At 53.1% G+C, this 17334-nt stretch overlaps 11 protein-coding genes across 11 annotated transcripts; 7 read left to right on the top strand and 4 right to left on the bottom strand.

Moving 5' to 3' along the window:
* Positions 1–3166: 3166 nt before the first annotated feature.
* Positions 3167–4156, bottom strand: SNOG_00388 (hypothetical protein; the record flags this gene model as incomplete). Its single annotated transcript, XM_001791022.1, has 1 exon — positions 3167–4156. The coding sequence occupies one exon, from the start codon at positions 4154–4156 to the stop codon at positions 3167–3169; it is 990 nt and encodes a 329-aa protein (XP_001791074.1).
* Positions 4157–4671: 515 nt separating this feature from the next.
* On the top strand, positions 4672–5578 carry SNOG_00387 (hypothetical protein). The gene is made up of 6 exons (XM_001791021.1): positions 4672–4887; positions 4942–4973; positions 5027–5043; positions 5104–5115; positions 5163–5273; positions 5381–5578. Exons 1-6 carry the CDS (start codon positions 4881–4883, stop codon positions 5469–5471), a joined length of 270 nt encoding a protein of 89 aa, XP_001791073.1. The 5' UTR covers positions 4672–4880; the 3' UTR covers positions 5472–5578.
* Positions 5579–5630: 52 nt separating this feature from the next.
* On the top strand, positions 5631–6874 carry SNOG_00385 (hypothetical protein; the record flags this gene model as incomplete). The annotated part of the gene is made up of 4 exons (XM_001791020.1): positions 5631–5705; positions 6040–6178; positions 6352–6548; positions 6602–6874. 4 exons carry the CDS (start codon positions 5631–5633, stop codon positions 6614–6616), a joined length of 426 nt encoding a protein of 141 aa, XP_001791072.1. The 3' UTR covers positions 6617–6874.
* On the bottom strand, positions 6854–8172 carry SNOG_00384 (hypothetical protein; the record flags this gene model as incomplete). Its single annotated transcript, XM_001791019.1, has 3 exons — positions 6854–7529; positions 7589–7720; positions 7784–8172. The coding sequence occupies 3 exons, from the start codon at positions 8170–8172 to the stop codon at positions 7013–7015; spliced, it is 1038 nt and encodes a 345-aa protein (XP_001791071.1). The 3' UTR covers positions 6854–7012.
* Positions 8173–8299: 127 nt separating this feature from the next.
* SNOG_00383 (hypothetical protein) lies at positions 8300–8557 on the top strand (the record flags this gene model as incomplete). Its single annotated transcript, XM_001791018.1, has 2 exons — positions 8300–8393; positions 8508–8557. The coding sequence occupies 2 exons, from the start codon at positions 8300–8302 to the stop codon at positions 8555–8557; spliced, it is 144 nt and encodes a 47-aa protein (XP_001791070.1).
* A 151-nt stretch (positions 8558–8708) lies between these two features.
* On the bottom strand, positions 8709–9960 carry SNOG_00382 (hypothetical protein; the record flags this gene model as incomplete). Its single annotated transcript, XM_001791017.1, has 3 exons — positions 8709–8879; positions 8977–9721; positions 9779–9960. The coding sequence occupies 3 exons, from the start codon at positions 9958–9960 to the stop codon at positions 8709–8711; spliced, it is 1098 nt and encodes a 365-aa protein (XP_001791069.1).
* Positions 9961–10261: 301 nt separating this feature from the next.
* On the top strand, positions 10262–11170 carry SNOG_00381 (hypothetical protein; the record flags this gene model as incomplete). The annotated part of the gene is made up of 2 exons (XM_001791016.1): positions 10262–10340; positions 10393–11170. 2 exons carry the CDS (start codon positions 10262–10264, stop codon positions 11133–11135), a joined length of 822 nt encoding a protein of 273 aa, XP_001791068.1. The 3' UTR covers positions 11136–11170.
* Positions 11171–11464: 294 nt separating this feature from the next.
* SNOG_00380 (hypothetical protein) lies at positions 11465–12898 on the top strand (the record flags this gene model as incomplete). The annotated part of the gene is made up of 3 exons (XM_001791015.1): positions 11465–12647; positions 12736–12801; positions 12852–12898. 3 exons carry the CDS (start codon positions 11465–11467, stop codon positions 12896–12898), a joined length of 1296 nt encoding a protein of 431 aa, XP_001791067.1.
* Positions 12899–12963: 65 nt separating this feature from the next.
* SNOG_00379 (hypothetical protein) lies at positions 12964–13921 on the top strand (the record flags this gene model as incomplete). Its single annotated transcript, XM_001791014.1, has 2 exons — positions 12964–13100; positions 13153–13921. The coding sequence occupies 2 exons, from the start codon at positions 12964–12966 to the stop codon at positions 13919–13921; spliced, it is 906 nt and encodes a 301-aa protein (XP_001791066.1).
* On the bottom strand, positions 13915–14753 carry SNOG_00378 (hypothetical protein). Its single transcript, XM_001791013.1, has 3 exons — positions 14504–14753; positions 14218–14377; positions 13915–14158 (listed from the first exon to the last, which is right to left on the bottom strand). Exons 1-3 carry the CDS (start codon positions 14722–14724, stop codon positions 14114–14116), a joined length of 426 nt encoding a protein of 141 aa, XP_001791065.1. The 5' UTR covers positions 14725–14753; the 3' UTR covers positions 13915–14113.
* Positions 14754–15042: 289 nt separating this feature from the next.
* SNOG_00377 (hypothetical protein) lies at positions 15043–16997 on the top strand (the record flags this gene model as incomplete). The annotated part of the gene is made up of 2 exons (XM_001791012.1): positions 15043–15259; positions 15307–16997. The coding sequence occupies 2 exons, from the start codon at positions 15043–15045 to the stop codon at positions 16995–16997; spliced, it is 1908 nt and encodes a 635-aa protein (XP_001791064.1).
* Between the last annotated feature and the right edge of the window lie 337 nt (positions 16998–17334).

Raw genomic sequence — 17334 nt, 5'->3', positions numbered from 1 at the left:
ACCATGCATACACTTGGACGACCGGCGAAGCAGTGGCTTGATTAGTGGGGGTTCCAAGTCCACCACATTCGCTCAAAGCGTGAAAAATACCCTTAAAACGATCTGTCAGAGCAGCTAGCATCGCAAACTGCTCGTCAGCCTGTGGAGTTTCACCCATAGTGAGCTCGATGACTGTGAGGTATTTTTGCATCATCTTTGCGGTGACAATGCAATCACTAGCAATACCATCTGTCGAACCACGGAGGAGGAAGTATGATGCATCAAGGACCTCGCGTTCGGCGTGGCTCCGTATCTAAAGATGTCAACGATGACGTTCTTCCAAAACGTGTCTAGAGGTTCTGACCTTATCTGCGAGAGGACCTTCAAGGTTTGTGAGTAACTCTAGTCCCTGCGACTGATCTTTTTCCATCGATGTCCTGACTGCATTCAATACAGTTACTGAGAGTCGATCTACTGCATGTGTATCAAGTGCGCTGCTTGACGCAAATATGTGTTCAATCATAGCTTGGCAGAGTGGTAAGGAAAGCTCGCTGGCAGCTTTGAAAACGGCAATTATTTGCTCTTCCGGAGAGATGTCGGCAAGACCTGTGATACTTGTCAGCCCTGGTTTGAAAATAAGGACATTGCTTTGGTACTCACACCATTGTCCAGAGGGATCAAGGAGGCCATTCAACAAAGTTTTGAAACATGTGTTGAACGATGCTTGTCCAGATTGACCCGTCTTCATCTTTGAGAGACAATCCGGGTCAGAAACAACATGTTCTTTCACGATCGACAGGACTGTTTCGCTACTTAGCAGGCTGGATACGGTTTGCAGCATTGAGTTCGACGGTGTCGACAAGACCAAATCCGCCACCTCGCCAATGCAATGTATGATGCGTGTGTCGGAGGTGAAACACAGCTTGTACTGCTCAGTCCGGTATCGATAAGCATCTTGGGATGAGCAAGACATGGCCGACAATCCTGACGGGAGAAGTAAGCGTAGCAAGTCTATGGCAATAGTGGCAGGCTCCAAGACTTGTGTGGCCTTCGCGTTTGCCAGGCAACTACGCAAGATGTCCAAAAAACTCGATAATTCCATGCAGCTCGAGGCGACCAAAGGAGGAATGGCGATCTGCAGTATGTGCAACTGACAAGCCATTATACTGGTTTCCAACCATTCACGAAGCACCACGTCAAAGGTTGCTTCATCGAAGTTGCGCAGCCGCCAGAACCAAGCCGGGTGATTTTCGAACTGCCGATAGCCCTTGTCTACGTGCTCTTCGAGGTTGCGGACAAGCTTACGGAGTACACGGGACATCATATTCTGATCCATACTAGTGCCACTTGACAATATTCGTTCAATCTCATCGTCAGAGCATGTGCCAGCGTGCTGCATGACTTCTCCCATGTTGTCGGAAGCAGGTGAGCAGGCTGCAACAGCGTTCTTCTGATCGAGACGACTCAAGTCGTATGCTAGTAATTGCAGTAGTTGGCCGTCCGGCTGCGCTGTGCGAGCAAGGTTCTGAAAACTGAGAAGAAGCTCGCGCTCAGGAAATTTCACCGTCCTGATAGCTGCATATCGCATCGCTAGCCGTCCCAGAAGAGGATCGAAGGCACCTATGGCACGGAAAGTCTTCATGTGATAAAGAAGAGTGTCCGCCACGGAAGCAAGAACGGCCATGTCTAAGGAGGATGCGGTGATACCAATGACATCAGCAAGTATAGCTAGGTCCTCGCACTGCTCAAGGTATGACCTAACCACATGGTAGTCATAGCATGAAATCAAAGACACTGCAGCTGTTTCTTCGACGGAAATGTCCTTGGTCGGTACACTGCTCTGCGTTAGGCAAGTTAGAAATGCGGAGATAGGTTCAGACTCACTGTTCATTCACCTCTGCGTGTTGTGCAACCTGTTGCCGCAACCAGATTCCAATTTCGAGCCGAATTGTCCCGCTGAGTTTCGCAAAATTGAGTTCAATACGACTTGGAATTGTGAGACTGAGACCAAAAATTGCTGGGACTGCTTGTGAGATGCTTTGTTTAACATTTACTAAAGCTTGTTCTTCCAACTCAGTCGAGTGAGCAGTCCCTCGTAGGAGCGTAGAGCGCAGCGTGCGCACTTGGTCAGATAGTCCGGTGAGCGGCACCTCGGTGATGAGTCGTACCGGCCACGAAGAAGGCTGTGTAAAGTTAGCATGACCAACGTAAAACATGAGAGTGTTGACTATTGACTCACCAAAGATAGACTTGCATCGCATCCCAAAGATCCTGTGGCTATGAGCCACTGAAGATAGCGGCCCACGGAGAAGTGTTTAGAGCGGACTAGTTCAGCCACAATTCGTAACAAGACGTGTATCTCCCCTGATTTTACCCAACTCATGCTCTGAAGGTAAACGATGATGCCTTCATACACATCTGCACCAAGGTGACTCCAACGACGAAGTAACCGAGTTGCTAAATAGATCCTGTGGGAACCGGCGCGGTAACAAGAGCACGCCCAGTGTAAGAGGGTTGAGATTAGCTGAACAGCATTTGATGTGATCTCCATGCACTCGTAGGATAGATCCTCGATCCGGATTGGAGCCGCGTAATTGATGGAATCAAGCTTATGAAACACACGAGCAGCACCAGTGCGAGATGAGGATTTACCGTTTCTGACAAACGAGAGCAGCCTAGTGTTCCTGCCATCTAGCTTCTCGACAGCTTGCGCAGTTTGAGGAAGATTCCGCTTGGTTACGAGGGCTTTGAGAGCCGCGCTGTGCTTGGGCCAGGAGATCGGGAGAAGCAAACATGCTGGTCGAGTCGTGACAAGCTTCAGAAGACTGTTCTCTAGGAATTGGAGCGCCGTCGAAGGTGCAGCAAGGTCTTCGATTGGGGAGAGCTGTGAAATCTTAGTGTGCTACATGTCAACAGGAAACTGTTCCAAGCCATACCTTGGCAAGATGATTGAGGAGCGACTCTGCCAGGCGCTTGCCGCGTTGCCGACAGGAACTGATGTCATTCCAATAATGCGGAACTGCTACAACGAGGAGCCATATAAATAGACGCTCGGAGGAACACATGTCCAACCCAAAAGGTATCCAACCCAGGAAATGGTCATCATCAAGAAGGTGTTCCTTGTACAAATGCGTTGCCAATTGTAGACTGTTCATGTTAGCCGCAGTTTCTGCTGGATTACGATGTCTTACGCGTAAGTGATGCGAAGCTTCCAATCGCCCTGTCCGATGGTGGATATGACACTATCGAGGAATTGCTCTACAGAGCTTGTCCAACCTCTGCCCCAGGTCACAGTGCCTGCTTGGCCCTTACGCTTGTGCGCACGCAGCTCGTTGATACCGACACACTTGGCGAGCCAAAGAGCTCGTGGGAGCGGGATGTTCTTGTTCAGACATTGGTCGAGCAGGACCTTTCCTGTGAGGCCATGCGGAATGGTGCGGCTCAGCCTCCGGAGGCTTACCGTGGGGTTTGCGAGATCGTGGAGCCACCCCTCGCGGGTCGAGTCTCGCAGCGTCAGGCGTGGCGGAGGCTTGAAGGTGTTGGGCGTTTGCAGGCGGCCATTCTGCTGCCTCTTCTCCAGCACGGCAACGAACAGCGTGGACAGCGTCGTAATGCCCGACTTGTTTTTGAGGTTGGACCACAGCGATGGCCGGGCAGTGTTCGTCTCGTTCATAATCTGCGGCTTGTTGCTCACCCCTGCCTTGACCAGCGCCTCGGAGAGGGTATCCTCGGCATTGGTACCAGTCCATGGGAAGACGTCCGCAGCCTTCTCGCCTGGAAAGTGCACCGGGATAGGCACCGTCTCGGGGACACCCAGCTTCGGCGCATCCTTCACACCTGTCCCTCCCGGCAGGATCTGGCGCTGCTGGGAGGCATCTCTCAGGTGCAGAGAACCGGGCCGTGGAGGCACGGGGAGATTCACGGTGGGTTGATAGGGGAAGGAGTGGATGGGCAGGTCGAAGGCACTGCTGGCAAGGGTGCTGTAGAAGATGTGTGGCCTGCCTCTCGGCGGCGGCCTGGCCTCGCTGGCGCCGTTGTGGGCGGCAGGTCTCTCGTCCTCGAGCGTGGGATCGATGCAGTCGGGCGGGAGAGCGTTGGCCGGCTTCGAGGGCCGCCGCACCTGGTTCCGCGAGGGCGCACCACTGCCATGAGTCCCCAGGGCAGGACGAGAAGTCATCGCACACAGCGCGGCATCATCTTTGAATCAGGCGCATGCGGAGGGAAGGGAGGTCGAGGCCGAGGTCGCGGTCGGGGACGGGGTCGGGGGCAGGGCGCTGACGGGGCCGTGGGCGTGTCGATGCGATGGGTGATGGATGAGAGGCAAGCAGCGCCCAGCCGAAGGAGCGTGTGTGAAGCTTGATGCTGCGAGAGATGCAGCGCAGTCGTGGCAGGCGGGGACTGCCGAGGGGTTGAGGTATGAGGCTATCTCTCTTAAGATGCACTGATGCAGCGATCAGATCAGGAGCGGGCCGGGTTCATACGTTCCTAGCCTCTAGCAAGCCATGTCCTGGCATTGACCCATGCCATGGCCTCAGCTCAGCGCGCAACATTTCCCGATGCGCGGAGACACGCCTGCCGCGGACCCTCAGCGCCCAAGCACACGCACAAGCCAGCCTGCCTCGACACGACGCGACCGCATCTCACACCATCTGCCTCACTCCCTCTGTCTCCACTCGCGGCTGCACATATTCTGGAAACCGCACATCAACTATCAGCTCCATCATGTCGTCACGAAAGGACATGCGCCGGCCCGATCTCAGTACGTGCTTCGTCGACCTGCTGGTGCCGCCGCCGTCTCCTATCCAGCGAACCTTGGAAATCACCATCCACGTGTCACGTGCTGACATGGCGCTCTAGTTGTGCCATACGCCGAACCGGCAAAGGACAAGTCAGACGGTGACATGGCGAGTAAGGCATGCCTGCTCTAGCTACACCGCATCTGGACGCTGACCAAGGTCTCAGGCACCATGGCAAGCACGCTGCCCATGGCTGCTGTAAGTGCTGCGCTGCACCCCATGTTCCACGGATGGCTGACATTGTGCTCCAGATCTTTACTCGAAACAAGTACGCTCTTCCCCGGTAATTGTGCAAGCAAACACGACTGACATCACATGCTCCTATTAGGATGATCGGCTGGTATGGCTTTTCAAATTCGTGTCACCGCCCATGCTGACCAGCCATAGGGTTGCTGTAGTTTTTGCCATACAATCATGGCTCGCTGAGTCGCCAGAGCAGGCGAAAACGTCCTCAACACCCGCCTACTTCCAGGTTGGCATGTCTGGTAAGTCTCCAGCCTGCGTTTTGTTCGCACCACTAACCATGTTGCAGCCATGTCGCTTCTTGTTGTAAGTCTTACTGCTGTGGAACGCCAAATGCGACGACTGATTGCGTGACACAGAGCTACTCTTCGCTATTTCTGCCGCCACCTCCAGGCAGTCCCGGAATGGCTTCCGGGACAGAGGCACCGCCTGCAGCACCTCCCTCTTGAGTAAGTGTTACCAGGGCCATGAGCGCATAACTTGCATTGGAGGTTGAAGTCGTCGAAGATCAGGCCTGGGAAAACATGTACATTATTCCATGTAATCGATAATAACAGAAGACAAGCCCTTTCCGTTGGCAGCATGATAAGAATTCACGTGTTGCGTAAAGAGATGTCTGACCAAATCGCCTCACACGGTGTTCAGTGGGAGCTCCTCGTAGACTCGGGCTATATGTTGTCCCGCGGTGTAGGTTCAGCAGCTTTCGGATTCATCTTACTTTGTTGCCTGTGTTGTCTCGAAATGATATCAGACCATGGCACACTTTCTAGGACATGACATGTGAATCATCCTTTCAAAGAAGTCGATGGTTCTCGAATTGGCAAGTGCACCAACAAGACCGCACGCCGCGCACGGACTCTAGCGGGGCGCAGTTACCGCATTTCCCCCCACCTCTTTCCTCCCCAACCCTGAAGAACATTAACATCTCGCTCCCTCAGCCCAAACAGCTCCACGGAACAACAAACTCTCCATCCTCAACCACGCAAGCCCCAACACTCGCCTACCTCAGTCGCACATCCAGCCCCACCTCAAGCGCGCCGGAAACAGTTCTCGTATGTCAATCGAGAATCTCAAAACTTTCGACCCGTTCGCGGAAGCGGATGAAGATACCGGCCAGGTCAAGCAGAGTCAGCAGGACTACATTCACATTCGTATACAACGTATGTCCATTCTTCCACAATCACTTGTTGCCGTTGGTTTGGGTCTGCCATAGCGTGCGAACTCATCTCACCGCCCTCGTCTCCGTCCCCGTCACCTCATGCACGCGGCCGCATGTTTCCGCTCACCAACTGACTTTTGCCAGAACGCAATGGACGTAAGACCTTGACTACAGTCCAAGGGCTGCCCAAGAAGTTCGACCAGAAGAAGATCCTCAAGGTGATCAAGAAGAAGTTTGCCTGCAATGGCACCATTGTTACGGACGTTGAGATGGGAGAGGTAGTTCAGCTCCAGGGCGACCAGCGCAAGGACGTTCAGGACTTTCTCACAGACAAGAAAGAGGGATTAGGCCTCGATACAAAGACTATCAAAGTGAGTACTGCACCCTTGCTTGATTGCTCAGAGAAATGCTAATAACTCTGTAGGTCCATGGTTTCTAAGTCCGAAACCTTCTTACTCAAGCTGTCAACCACTGCTTGCTCCGTGTTTGATGGCTATCGCAAAACGCGGTATGGGGCAGTTACTTCACGACAACAAGGAGAACCAAGCAGAGTTGGCGTAGGGTTACAGGAAAGGTCTTGTCAACGGAATGCGACGGATGACGGGAGGGTGGCTCTTTCAGGTCCCTGGCATTTAACAAAATTCCACCAGCATTTCAGGAGTGAATTCAGCATGTGCTAAAAGCCATTTTCATGACATTGGTGCGCGTGCATGCCCAATCAGACATCCAATAGCAACGTTCATCGTGAGCCGCAACAATACTGTGCCTTGATATACAGTGGAAGTAGTAGTACAGAATAATTCTCTTGCGTTCGATGTCTGATCAGATCCTATTTTCAAGCCCCAGCAGCCTGCGAGTTTAGTGTCTTCCGCCAATAAGCCTCATCATCCTCGATCTTGGCTGGCGTGCTTGCTTGCGTAAAGCCCCAGATTTTCCAGTCCTCTTCTTGTCCCTTGATGACCCGACGCTGTAATACGAAATACTCGACGACTTTTCGTGGCTGTGTGCTTTCTGGAAAGGCCGTGTCTCCGTCCACCTCGTGAGATTCTTCGATGCTCTTTCGACTCCTGGTCCTGTTCACAGATTTGGAAACGCTGGAACTCGTACCCATAGAAACAACCGAGGGCTTTACGGTGAGCTTCTGAGTGGATACAATTCGAATTACAGCTTGACGGTAAGCCGTATCGGGCTGATCTTCACCAAACAAAGATGCGCGGTGCGAGACTATCCTCATGGATGGAGTTTTTGTTAGTTGCCATTCCATTGTGAGAGGTCCGCGAGCGGCTATACGGTCCTGGAAGCTTCGGAGAACCGGCGAAAGGCAGAATTGGGATACGGGGGACATGTCTCCTCTGTCGAATCGTTTTAGCAGACGCAGAGGCATTTGTTTGCGGAGATGGGGCGCTCCTACCTTGCGAAATTGACATATAGCTGGATGTAAAGGTTCATCGCCCTGTCTTTAATGTAACTCTTGTTTCCTGCATCGATAGCAGTGAACCTCCCCCACCCTGTCTTGTATATGCAGCGTTTGTACAGTATTCTCCTGGGCAGTTCGTCAGTAGTCTTGCTTCTGTCGTATTCGATGCGTGTCTTGATTCAAACATACGAGTACAACGATGTTCCCTTGCTTTTTATTAACTTCCACATGTAGCCCCAAAAGCCCGGCGTCCACATGCCTGGCAATCTGCCCCAAGGCGCGCGGACGACCGTATCTTGCAATAACCCAATGTCGTCCGACAAGGCACCCTCTTCTTGCGCCTTGATTTCGTTGACCTTTGGTGCTGGTCCTATCATAGTTCTCGTCGCAGCTCTAGTAATGGCTCTATCTTGACCCAGAGAGCTCCCGCCTCGCAGTCGTGGGGAACTTGAGGCGAATGCTTGTGGACTGGTAGTGGAGAAGGCGCGCGGCGATTGCGCGTGCCGACGCTGTTGATGGAGGCATTGGTTGCGAAGGGCGGGTATTCGAATCGTACGGAGGGGAAGGTTGGATGACATGGTGCTAATCGTATAGGCGATCCTTGATATTGCTGTGCAGTGTCGAAAGTTTGAAGTTCGCAATGGGCGGGCATAGTCTGTGCTCATCGGACTTCCGAGACGCTAGCTAGCCCGGCGCAATGCCATTATGTCCAAAACTGCGACTTCAGCTCCTAACGAGCAAGCAAATTTTCGGACATTGTCTCTACTGGACTCGGTCGCGCGAAAGCCATCACCCGTCGGTGAGTGAGTGTCCCACAAATATTTCTTTAGTCTCAAGCTGATCATATTGATACCTGCCTCTTTTGAATCGATTTGCTCTAAGTCTGAGGCCATCTGAATGCTTTGACTCCAAGCACATCATTTCTTCATGCAATTCAATCGTGCTGATCCGTGGTCTTCGTAAAAGTACATCGTTATACATTGCCCTCTTTTTGCCGTGACATGCATTGCTTTCTAGACCCCAAAAACACCCAGGTCTTCTCCATAACGCCACTCAATGCATATTCAAGTGTTTGTACATCCGTTAATGAGTCTATGCGGTCAACAAGCGTATCTCACATATTACTGCTCTCGCCGAGTAGCTTCAGCACACCCTCGTATGTCCCAAACATGATAGCAGCACTAGGGACCACGCGGAACATGTGGGGTACGAGGCCACCATAAAGCGCTGCCATGCCTTCCTCCTTCCAGATGAGGCGGAAACATTGTGCTAGACCAGTGTACTTCTGTCGTCCATCTTGTTGAGGTGCTTGTCGTAACCGCGTTCGGACCACCTGCCCCATATTAGTATTGCGGTAGCGGATGATGTCGCCAAGCTCGTACCTCATGAGGATATGTGATTATAGCGGCAATGAATTTGGCAGCTCCAGCCGCGGAGACCTTGCCGGACCACGCAACGGTTTGGTCCCAGACGGTCGGCGGACGTCCACTGGCCACAATCCGATCTTCTCGCCGTGCCAGAGCCAGCTTCATCTGCTCGTACAGCATCCACTGTAACGTGCTCTCAGTCACCCCAAGGTAGCTCGCCGTCAATCCTCGGTAGAGACCAGAGATGCCTTCTTTGCGTATCGTCTGCATGGTGCAGTCGAGAGCATTTCTGTACTGGCGACCTCGCCCATCCGCATGTGTGTGCTTATCCAGTTGTAGACGAGTTTTGACGAGCCAGATGGGGTTCGTTGCTGTTCCAGTCATTATCCCGGCAGAGGCTGCAGAGCACAAGTGCACCCATGCCGCCTCTTGTCCGTTGTTGAACTGGTTGCTGATGATCCGCTTGCCGTTTCCATATGCGTAGAAGTTGATGGCGCGAGCTGGCACTACACCAATGAGGTTTGGCCCAAGGCCTTTAAACAGCGCTCGCCATCCCTCGGCCTTTGGAACCTGCCACAATATTTCGCCTGTTTCGCGGATGTGTAGTAACGAGCTGCGTCCGAAAGACATGCTTTCAATGGGAGGCAAACCTCGAGCAGCACGCATAGCAGCAAGATGTTGTTGGTAGTATGTGGACTGCAAACGAGTCTTAAGTACGTCGAGGGGGGCTGTCAACGTTGCGGATGCCATGCCACCGAGGCTGTGACGAGTTAGTCTTCTCTCGCAAGTCTTTCCCTCGGAATCAGGGTTGCCTCACCCTCCAGCGACAAAATGCGCCCATGACTTCGCAAAGGCCGGTCCCTGTGCTGTCACCGGGGCACCGTCTGGGAGTTTAGGTGGGAGAATCTCGCCAAGCTCGCGCGACGAGGGCGGCAGCGTCTGCAAGGGCTGCGAGGTGTCGTCTCGAGTGCCAGGTTCGGCGGCGTGGTTGAGGGTCATCTAGGTGAGGATTGCGCGTGGCGAACAGAGGAATCAGGTCGGCCGGGCAGGCGCTGCAGGCAAACTGCACGGAAGAGGGGAAGAGCGGAGGGCGGAGGGCGGTGTAGCTTTTGCAAGTATCATTCGTGATGTCAGTGAAATCGTGGTGTTGTGCATGACATTGGGGCTCCAAAATTTAGACACATGGCGACCGATGCGGCAAGGCGGCCGGCGAAGACCACCGCGGCGAAACGTCACTGAGCCTCATTCCAAGTGCCCTCGTCCAGGCCCTCTACAGACACATCTCGGCCCTAGCTCCACAATGCGACCAACGACAGCGTGTCTTGCGCCAGGCTTCATGAAGCGGAGCCTGGACGAGTTCAAGCGCCTCTCCAACTTTGGTGAGCTCCACCATCGCCATCTACCGCGGCTTGCGAAGACTGACTAGCGCAGCGCTCAAGCTCGAGGGCCTGACGTCGCCCACGAAGCCCTTTCCTCTTATCCACTTCGAGCAACCCGAAGATATCGCGAGGTGCAAGCGCATGAGCGACAAGGACATTGGCGGCTTCTCCACGGCAAACCTGGACTACCACCCCGTCACGCAGACGGAGCCCGCACACGCCCGCTTCCACGGCAAGATTTCGACCCAGCTACCGCAGAACCAGCCGCACATCCAGAGAACAGGTTATGCGGGATGGAGGACGCTTGACCGGGGCGCAACCATCTTCGGCAAGTCGCTGTGGGATGTAGAGAGGTACAACTTCATTGCCATCCAGTTCAAGTCAGATGGCCGCAAGTACTTTGTCAACGTGCAAACCGAGTCCATTGTGCCTACCGATATCCACCAGCACTTGCTGTATTCGAAGACGCCGGGAGAGTGGGAGCTGATCCTCATTCGCTGGGCTGAGTTTGTGCGGACAAACCATGGGCAAGTCGTCGAGCCACAGCGCGAAATGTTGACACAAAAGGTGCGGACTGTGGGCATGAGCCTGATTGACCGGATTCCAGGTCCGTTCGATCTGAGCATCAGCAAGATATGGGCAACAAACTGCCACCCGGATGATCATATTTTAGAGAACTTTGGGGGCGCAATCAGCGGTCTGCCGAATTGGCATAGCAAGCATGGAGACTATTCAAAAAGTGTCCGGAGAGTGGATTCTGGCACTGGAGAGGCGCCGAAGAAGATTATCAGTTAAATGTACGAAGCCTACTCGGCTGCATTCGCACTCAATCTCTCGCAAACATGATTTCGCACTGACTATGGTGATTTTGCGGACATCATTCTGCAGAGTATTTTCGCAGGGATCCGCTTTCATTTTCCCCGCGGGTGACGCGTGATCATCTGACCGCGCGCTTGCGCTCCTTCTCTCTTACATAGACGCGGTGACCCCCATTCGCGCACGGAGACCCACCTTAACCATGTCAGCAAACACGACGCGACTGCTGTGAAGATACATGATACCTTGCAACTCGCGTTTATCTTTGGCCAAGCCCCGTCGACTACCGCGCATGCACAACGTCCGAAATGGCAACTCCACGCTACCTCACAGCCCAGAAGATCAGCCTGCTAGTCCTGGTCCGCCTTTACTGCAGTTCGGCACTACCAACCTCCGCAACGATACCAATCCTTTCTTTCATACTTTCTCACACAGTCTCTCCTCCGACGTCAAATGCTCAGAGCCACCGCTCCTTTGGGCCTGCATCCTCAGAGCACACTGCCGCCTTTTCGATTGACCTTTTCGAGGATGTCCTCCAAGGACATACGTCCAGCATGCCAGGCCGGACGCTCCTCGATCTGTTCCTAAAACACATGTGGGAATTGAGTTCGTTTGATGCATTGCATGACTTGATTGATAACCTTGGAGAGCTTCTAAGCACGCCACTCTCTGCGGACGGCCAGGATGAACCATCTTCAGATCGCATATTTCTCTCGAAGACTTCTCCTTTGGGCGCCTTCGTCCGAAGGGCGCGACTGGAGTTCACAAGGCTGCAATTCGATGATGCAATGAAGCTCTGGTCCTTGTTTGTCAAGTACAGGGCTCCTACATCCCAATGGACGAAGCGGCTAGCCGGAATCGCTTCTGGTGGTGTGGATAGAGTTGCTGCAGAGATGGGTCTAAGACCTGGCGATGATCTGTACGAGGTCACATATGGACATTTGGAAGACCAAGAACAAGAAGGAGAGGGGCTGAGTACCGATGACCTTGACCGGATACTTGACTTTCAGCTGGACCGTTTGCAGCGATTTGGCGATCGCGTTCCTGAGAACATGAAGCACCAGCTTCGCAGCATGGTCAGCTCCTCAGGCTTAGTCCATCGACAGGCTCATCTCGTTCAATTTTTTGATGCGTGGAAAGCTGGGGACTACACTTCTTCTTTTGACAACTTGCATCGCTATTACGACTACGCAATGCAGACACGCGAGAAGATCCACTACCAGTACGCCCTTCTACACATGGCCATTTTACAAGCAGACTTTGGTTGTTTTGGCGAGGCTATTGCTGCCATTACAGAGACCATCGCGACAGCTCGAGAAAATCAAGATATGACCTGTTTGAGCTTCAGCCTGAGCTGGCTCAACCATATGGCCAAGGCCCACCCAAAACAGATGAAAGGTGCAGGCTACATGAGCATGCTTGGTAGCGAGCGGGATGTTTTGACCTTCCTGAAGGCCAAAGCAAAGGATACGAAAATGTACAACCTTTTGAGTGCGAGTCTGCTCAATGAAGCGAAGCTCAGTCTCTGGACGGTACGTAGCGAAATTGATCCCATCATCTGCGAAACTAATCTGTACAGGGGGACTCTGTTTCTCGCGCATTGGAGTACATATACCAATCATCACATCTCAATATGAGAGAAAACGTAAGTAATCACGGCACCCAAATGCTTCTACAAGCCACCCTCTTCTCTAGACTTGGCCTACCCCACATGGCGAATGTACATTGTGAACTTCTGCTAGATTGCTATTATGGATCTTGCCCGGTAGATGAATCGATCCGAGCCATAGGTCGGCGAGCTTTCACCATGAGTTCTGGAGGTCGGTATGACGAAGCTATTGCAACCCTCGAAGCCATCGATGCGAATACACACAAATCCCTGAAGTACCATCAGTATCTAGTCTTGTGTACTGGAGTCATCAAGTTTAAGCGAGCTATCCGAAGGTATTCGTTTGGTCCACCTCCTATAAGTTCGCAGAAACTTATGCTTTAGCAGATCCAATTGGGCCGCATGCGCGCATCTGCTTAATACGGTCCAACCTCAACCCGCTGCGGACCCCTCGTCAACGCCACTCGACCCTGAATTGTCCTTCATTTTACATGAAGCCCACGTCGATTATCTCAGCTCGCGTGCTTGCTACAGCGAGGCATTCATTGCGACTTCGTCACTAGCTCGGTCTTTCAAAGAGGACAACGCAGACGTCCTACAGCGCGTCAGTGTTCTTCTGATGAAAGGTGACCTGTTCCGGAAAGTCGGAAGGCCAGAGCGAGGGTTTTCCGCGGCAATAAGAGCAGCGAGCGTCAGTTACAAAGCCAAACTCATGCCAAGCCTGTGGGCAGCGATAGGCTTACTTGCAAACATTCTCAACGACCTGGGGCAATCGACGAGCGCGAGAAGGTTACTGGAGGGTGTCATACCCCAAGCGATCGAAGGCACAGACAGCTATCTCCTCGGAATCTTATATTCTCATCTCGGGGATGCTTATATGGGTCTCGCAGATCCAAGTCCAAAAGTCAACGCGGAAACATCAGTGCCGTCGAATCCGAATCGTTGGACAGCAAGGCATGTGGCCAAGGCAGAACTTTATACCGATCGAGCAAGGGAGTGCTACAAGAAGACCGGGTATTTAGCAGGCGAGTGTGAGCAGTTGATGAAGAAGGCGGTCATTGCCAAGTTGAGGGGAGACGAAAAGCTAGCAGAGGAATGGGCACAGAACCACAATCGGGTCTGGGAGGAAGGGATGATGGACATGGAAGATGGTTGAATAGTGCAATCGTTATTATTCAATGAATTGGCGAATCGCCTCAGCCTTCACAGCTTTCCGCACTTAAACATAGGAAATATATTGCTGGTCTACTGCTCGGCCCGCTGCTTGCACTATGTACACATGCAATCTGCATGATGATCCGGGTCCTTTCCAAAGTTGTTTGATAAAGTGTTGTAGCACAACTGCTTACTAGTCCTTCTTGTGGTAGTTGACCTTGTCGTTCCAGAAGAGGGTCTGTGAAGAGGTCAATTAGTCGATTCTACTCTGGTATGCTAGGTCAGGAAATCTCATACCTTGTCACCGTCTCCCCAGAAGTAGTTCTTGGTGCGGATGTTCTGGTATGCGTACTCCGGCTTATCCTCCTTAGGGGTGTCGTGGGCAACGTGCTCCCAGTGGGCATCCCACCTGAGCTTGGCGTTGATGCTGGCGACGACCAGAGAAGGAATGGCGACACTGGAGTCGGCGTTAGCATTTCGTGTTCCCTGCATTGCCCTCCAACCTGCTGCGATTGGCATTGCGTCCCATCTGAAGGCCGGTGCCTCGAATCCCAGTGTGCAGCGCATCCCTGGAGAAACTCACTAGAGCGTCAACTTCCGCCAGAACTCGCCCGACTCGTAGGCGTGCTCTGCGATGCGAGCACGCTCACGGTTGAACTCGTTGTCTTCGGCGCCCGCGAACTGCTTGGGGCTCTCGGAGCTGTAGTTGCGGGAGGTGGTGCGGCCGGCACGGAGAGGCGCGGCGCGCTGGGTGCGCAGAGCCATGCGCGGGGCTGAGCGGGCGAGGGCGCGCTGGGCGAACATTTTGTCGACAGTGGTAGAGTGGAGATGGGGGCGGGCGTGCAATTGGCGTGGTCGTGGTGGTGCGTGGAGGAGGATGCGAGGCCCGAATTACATGCGGGAGCTTGCCGGTCAGACCACACGGAATGTGCCGTGTTGCCGTGTTTGCGCTGTTTGCACCTGCGCCATGTAATGTGACGTCGTGATCTTGGGTGTCTGACAAGTCGCGTGGCGCGTTCTTCCTCGCACTTGCGCGCCGCCGAATAGGAGAGCACCAGCTCGTGAGCGAACAATGATGGTCTGCCTTCCAGCCCTTCACCAGCGCCTTTTCTATCACACATGATGGTCCGCATCACGACATGGAACGTCAATGGCATCCGCAACCCGTTCGGCTACAAGCCATGGAGCGAGAAGCGGACCTTCAATGCCATGTTCGACATACTGGAAGCCGACGTTGTCGTCATGCAGGAGCTCAAGATCCAGCGCAAAGACCTGACCGATGACATGGTGCTAGTCCCTGGCTGGGACTGCTACTTCAGCTTACCGAAGCACAAGAAAGGTAGTCTTCGGTTGTGAATTGACATATCACGTGCTAACGCTTTGCAGGCTACTCTGGAGTCGGCATATACACCCGACAGTCTGTGTGTGCGCCTATTCGTGCCGAAGAAGGTTTGCTCGGCGTCCTGTGTCCACCTGGCTCTACCACGCCATATCGTGAGCTTCCCCAAGACGCGAGCATCGGCGGCTATCCCACAGCCGCTCAGGTTGCAGACCTCGGGGTCGATCCAGCCGCTCTTGATGCAGAGGGGCGTTGTCTTGTCATTGAGTTCCCAGCATTTGTACTGTTTGGCGTCTACAGCCCAGCGAACAGCAATGGTTTGCGAGACGACTTCCGGTACGGATTTTTGACTGCGCTCGACACACGTATCCGCAACCTCAATAACATGGGCAAGAACGTCATATTGACCGGCGATCTGAACGTCTCACGGGACCTCATCGATACAGCGAGGGCAGAGGACAGCATGCGCTCTGAAGGCATGACGCACACCGAGTACCTAAGCACGCCGAATCGTCGTGTCTTCAACCAACTACTGATGAATGGCCAAGTCCCAGGCGAGCGGGACGAGGGACGCGAAGCACCTGTCTTGTATGATTTGTGTCGCGAATTCCATCCCGATCGCGAGGGTATGTACACCCATTGGGAGCAGAAAATCAATGCACGGCCTGGCAACTTTGGCTCACGCATCGACTTTGTCCTATGTAGCATCGCAATCAAGGACTGGTTCAAGGACTCCGATATCCAAGAAGGCTTGATGGGTTCAGATCATTGCCCGGTGTATGCCTTGATGAAAGAGAAGGTGTCGAGAGGGAAAATGCTTCACGCGGGTGTGGCTGACATGGAGGACACCCAGGAAGAATTCCATCTGTTAGATTTGATGAACCCACCTGGCATGTACAAAAACGGTAGGCGACAGAGGGACTACAACCCGGCAAAGGATATGCCATCCTTGAGTGGGAAGCTTCTGCCGGAATTCACAAAGAGGCAGAATATTCGAGATATGTTCAACAAGAAGCCATCGCTCGAGAACTCGTCTGTGTCTCATTCAAGCAACATGGGAGCGCATGTGGTCACAGCTGAAGCACCTGCCATACCGCTGTCCGCAGCGATCCAGAGTCCAGACAAAGTCTCCACGCCCTCCCTTGAGACTTTCCGGTCCAACTCTACTTCGAACAAGAGTGGACTTTCCATCCCTCTGAAATCTCCTGAAAAACGTCGGGCTTCCTCAACAACGCCCATGAAATCTGGGAAACGCAGCAGACTCGGTCTTCCAAATACACTCAACGGTACACATCCCATGGCTAAGGGCCAGCAATCTTTGAAGGGCTTCTTCCAGAGCCGAACCAATGCCTCAGACTCCAAGCCAGGTCAAGAGGAAACTCCATTGGTACCTTTCACTGACGCAGCAGTTGAAACTGCAGAAAACCGTACCTCTTTGTCCCAAACATCGAATACCAAAGGTCCTTCCTCCTCCCCACCAGCTCATGTCCAGACCGATCCTTTGGCTTCTCAAGAAGCCTCGAAAGAAGGCTGGACAAAGCTTTTTTCAAAGAAACCCTCACCGCGGTGCGAAGGCCATGCAGAGCCTTGCATCATGCTCACGACCAAAAAGCCGGGAGTCAATTGTGGCCGGCAGTTCTGGATGTGTTCCAGACCGATTGGGCCTAGTGGTCAGAAGGAGACTGGGACGCAGTGGCGTTGTGCGACCTTCATATGGGCGAGTGACTGGAAAAGTTAAGGGAAGAAGCACCAGGCACATTCATTGCCAATTTAGGTGTATGATCACTTTGCGTAGACAGGCCGGGGGGTGACGCCGGAGGCGTTGTGGAAAATAAATTGGAGTGCAAAAGCATGCCAGGGGGGATGGAGGAAGATGATGGCGAGACACAGTTTCGTATTGGCCAGTCACGTCTACACGAGACCCTGTCGCTCAAGGAGATGCCGTGACCGAGAGATATAGAGACTAAGTACGCTTACAGACGAGCGGTCAATGTGACCCAAGCTCTTTTCACGGAGTTGACTTAGGATGTCAGAACGAGGTAAATATAGTTTCTAGGTTCAAACTCGTCTGAATT

This window comes from Parastagonospora nodorum (assembly GCF_000146915.1).
Source record: "Parastagonospora nodorum SN15 chromosome Unknown scaffold_1, whole genome shotgun sequence".
In the NCBI taxonomy this organism is placed as follows: domain Eukaryota; kingdom Fungi; phylum Ascomycota; class Dothideomycetes; order Pleosporales; family Phaeosphaeriaceae; genus Parastagonospora; species Parastagonospora nodorum.
This window is presented reverse-complemented; position numbering and strand designations above follow the sequence as displayed.

Excerpts from the sequence above, each read along its gene's own strand:
- SNOG_00378 (XM_001791013.1), bottom strand. The coding sequence starts at position 14,724 with ATGTTCGCCCAGCGCGCCCTCGCCCGCTCAGCCCCGCGCATGGCTCTG. Across the intron at positions 14,378-14,503 it reads TGGCGGAAGTTGACGCTCTA|TGTCGCCATTCCTTCTCTGG; the intron begins GTGAGTTTCTCC and ends CGCCGACTCCAG. Across the intron at positions 14,159-14,217 it reads TCTGGGGAGACGGTGACAAG|ACCCTCTTCTGGAACGACAA; the intron begins GTATGAGATTTC and ends ACCTCTTCACAG.
- SNOG_00387 (XM_001791021.1), top strand. Across the intron at positions 5,274-5,380 it reads ATGTCTGGTAAGTCTCCAGC|TACTCTTCGCTATTTCTGCC; the intron begins CTGCGTTTTGTT and ends GTGACACAGAGC.